Here is a 3,940-nt window from a genome sequence, read left to right on the forward strand (position 1 = left end):
TCACTGTTGGATTGAGTTTGTTTACTTCTGTTGGTGGTAGACTAACCGACAGCCTGCCCTGTGCCATAACCAATCGGAGGAGAGCCCTTCTAACCAATCAGAGGCGAAAAAGGTGAAAAAAAGATTTGCTTGCCGGATTGGGCGGGCAACCGTCTGGCCAGACGGACGTCACATCCGGGCTGCAGCGGCGCCGTGTGCTACACGTGGTGTGCAGTCCCGCGATATTTCGCACGGGAGGCGAATGTGTTTTTCTTAGCTCTATTAGAGTTTGTAAGTCCCGCCCCTTCCGGTGGTCCCCATGGGACCTATGAGATCGTAAAATATGAATGGGTTTCAATGGAGAGAAAGTAATTATTTTCTGGTCCCAGACTTATATATATGCCCTGGATTACACATATGTTGTTTGTGGATTTAAATGATAATTTTTCATGCAAAGAAAACTACAATTTATCGCAAAGAAGTTTGTTAATGTTAGGTTTTGTGTGAGGCCACTTTGTGAACTACAGCTCTTTGCTGGTCTCGATGTGAATGATATACGTCACCACCCACACTTGGAACTCTGGTACAGAGTTTAATTTCATTAATTCCATTTGATTATCTCATTTAACTTCAATTGGAGTGGATTTAAAATCGAATTTTAAAAGTGTGATTAATTGCGAGTTAACTCACCAATACTATGCGATTAATCACGATTAAAACTTTTAATTTTTGCCCAGCCCTAAATATAATATATAAGGCACTTATAGGCCTACTTTTTTCTGAACTGAAACTTAGTTCTCCAATTCCAATCCAATTCCATTACGTTGTGAGAGCAACTTTGCTCTTCTAATAGGAAAGTAATAGACGTCTATAATGGTGTTTCAAGCAGAGTACAGTTTGGTTTCTCTGCGCGGTCATCATGTGCTGCCCCCTCTGCTTGCTCCTTCTCTCTAAACACCCTCAAGACGTCCCACGAGAGAGGCAGGAGATGCTGAGTGAAGACCAGATGGGCCAGCCAGGACACCACAGGGATACACACTAAAGAGGTCAGAAAAGCGACAGTCTTGAAGGGGAAGTACTGCTTGATAACCCCATCCACCTCCCTCCAGCCAGGGTAGTAGATGACACAAGGCAGCCCTAGTACCGGCTCCCCACCCATCAGGCGTAGCATCAGTGCCGCTACGTAGCCAGTAATGGCACCATAAGTATTAGCATGACGGCAGAAAAGCACACAGATTAGCTGGGGTAGAACAATACAGTATAGCAGATCAGCGCTTAGCACAAAGAAGTAAACCACACTGTCTTGAACAAAGGCTAGGCCTGTGCCGGCCGCTGCCACCAGCACCACACAAATGCGAATCACCAATAGAAGCTCCCTTTCTGACGCCTGCAAAGGGAAAATCAAGAACGCTGGATATTAGGGCAATGGGGAAAACCTCAACATTACATCGGCAGGCATGTACACACACATACATACCCCTTTCCTTAAAGTGCTTTTGTAAATGTTCTGGGTGAACATCGATGCAGAGGAGAGCAGCACCGAGTCCATGGAAGACATAACCGCCGCAGCCAAAGCGCCAATGCCCATCACGGACACCCAGGTCGGGGTGAGGTACAGCAGGGCGAGTGGCAAGATATTTCCCACATCGCCACGTTCATAAGGAGGGGGCAAACCGTACTCTGTCTGGTTCCAGTCTGATGCACAACAGACAGACAGAGAGTGTGATTCATTTAGGAAGACATACTTGAGTAGTAAGGAGGAATGCTGTAAAGATTGCGGTACACCAATTTGGCAACAATTCGGCAATGATGTGTAAGTGTGTGTTTTAAAAGACTAGCACTTGCATTGACATGAACCTACCTGTAGAGGCAGCCACCGCTCCAATGAGAATTGAAGGGATCCCCACCACAAAGCATGTGAACGCGGCTACAAAGCAGGTTAGCTGGGCCTGAGTGGGGGAGGCTGCAGAAAGCAGGCGCTGGAACAGGACCTGGTAGGCCAGGCTGCCCAATGCCTACAACATACCCACATACAATAGCTGATCACAGACATCAGGGGGTTGCCTAAAACATGCCACACTATAAAGAGTGCTGAGCTCCATAGTAGTCTTCCAGCAGGCACAGTGCTTGGTATAGCTCATATCTATTGTTCAAAGGCTGGTATTATTCACCCATTATATAAAATATGCAATATCAGTGTAAACACACACACACACACACACACACACACACACACACACACACACACACACACACACACACGCACGCACACCAATGCTGACCAATATCAGCATCATATCAGTCCATCTGCCAGAATCTTCCAGCTTCAGGTCCCCTAACCATGAGGTGTTAAGGAAGGCAGTCTGGTTAAGGAAGGCAGTCTGAGAGATGTCCATGGATGCAGGATTCAGAAGCACGAATGGCAGGCTGACCCACTGAAAGACAGAAATGTACTATTGAAAAATACATTTGAATACAAACTAATTGGCTATTATTAACATTAGTTATAGTCCACCCATCTTTTTGTGCATGAGTGATTCCACTATTGAGTTTAGTTTTTTTGGAGGCCATTTTAATCTAAGCATACTGAATACAGAGATATGTCAAAGAGGAGCAGGTCGAGAATAGGCCTGGGATATTGAAAGGACTGAACCCAAAACCTTTCGTCTGGGAGACAGACTACTATATCCTCTCATTTCTTATCCCAATACAGGTATTTTGTACCATGCCAATGAGTATGAGGCAGAGCTGGACCACATCAGTGTAGGCCACTGAGTAGAGGCCGCCCATCAATGTGTAGATGACAGCCACCCCGGATGAGACGCCGATAGAAATGGCGGAGGAAATTCCTAGGATTATACTGATAGTTCCCCCTGAAACACACAAAGAACAACAAATCAGAGATCACAAGCTAAATATAAAGAGTGTCTGGGGGAACTTAGGGGGGTACCCACCCAGGCTAGCAAGAATGCAGGCAATAAAAAAAATATCACTGAGCAGTGCAGGTATCAGCAATGCTGCGGTGAAGGCGTTTCCATAGGAACGCTGGAACGGGTCCATCATGGTGACGTAGCACATTGATCTCATGGGTTTAGCAAAAAACAACCCGGCTAGGACCAAAACACAAAGAGAGATATTTTATTATGAAAATGGCATCAAACTATTTAATATTGGCAAATAGACTTCAGACAGCTATGGCTATGTTTAACCTCCCTCTTACCTAGAAGAAAGCAGACGATGTAAGCAAAAGGCGCAACGGCCCAGACAAAACCAAGCTCGGGGGAATAAACGGCTTCAGCGGTGCCCATAATATAACCTCCTCCAACCCATGTGGCTACAGATAAACACATAAATCGCACGTTAAGTTAAAGACAAAGCCCAAGATTTCAAGGCAAGGCAGGTAGAATACATACAAAACATTTTACGATGATGCCAAAGACAGGCAAAATGCAGTAGCACTCAACAAACAAACAAACTCACCTGTCATAGTAAAACTTCCCAGCAGAAGACTTATGTTCCGGCCTCCAATTATAGTGACCTCGCTCTTGCTGGTCTGGCATCTCTTTTCCTCTCTCCTGGCCTTCTTAGAAGCCCAGATCCCAGTCAACAGAACGACACAATAGAAGACCACCACGGCCACAACGCCGGCAACATTGACCACCATTTTCACCCACTGTGGAGAACATGAATAGGTTGCAGAGAAAGACAATGAAGGCATCAAAGCAAAACGTTTTCATGTTTTTGTTTCAGGACTAATCCGTTTTTTGTCATAGGGCTGTGAAACATTGATGAACGACGTGTGGTAGATCATTGTCTTAAGAGTTCACTGCATGGTAGATTCTTCCTCCTCCAGCCAGGTGGGAAGGGGTGGGATTTAGGAGTGGGGTTAAAGGAGTCAGGTCCTCTGGCTGAGCTCACAAATTGAAAAACACGTTGCAACAGGGTCTCTCTCCTGTTGCAT

General features: G+C 45.6%; 1 protein-coding gene across 1 annotated transcript; it reads right to left on the reverse strand.

Moving 5' to 3' along the window:
* Positions 1 to 847: 847 nt before the first annotated feature.
* Positions 848 to 3,643, reverse strand: LOC311356967 (high-affinity choline transporter 1-like; the record flags this gene model as incomplete). The annotated part of the gene is made up of 8 exons (XM_084476833.1): positions 848 to 1,366; positions 1,457 to 1,674; positions 1,841 to 1,994; positions 2,262 to 2,414; positions 2,704 to 2,852; positions 2,934 to 3,089; positions 3,200 to 3,313; positions 3,460 to 3,643. The coding sequence occupies 8 exons, from the start codon at positions 3,641 to 3,643 to the stop codon at positions 848 to 850; spliced, it is 1,647 nt and encodes a 548-aa protein (XP_084332959.1).
* Positions 3,644 to 3,940: the final 297 nt, after the last annotated feature.

Source organism: Micromesistius poutassou (genome assembly GCF_964030765.1).
Source record: "Micromesistius poutassou genome assembly, chromosome: 13".
Taxonomy (NCBI): Eukaryota; Metazoa; Chordata; class Actinopteri; order Gadiformes; family Gadidae; genus Micromesistius; species Micromesistius poutassou.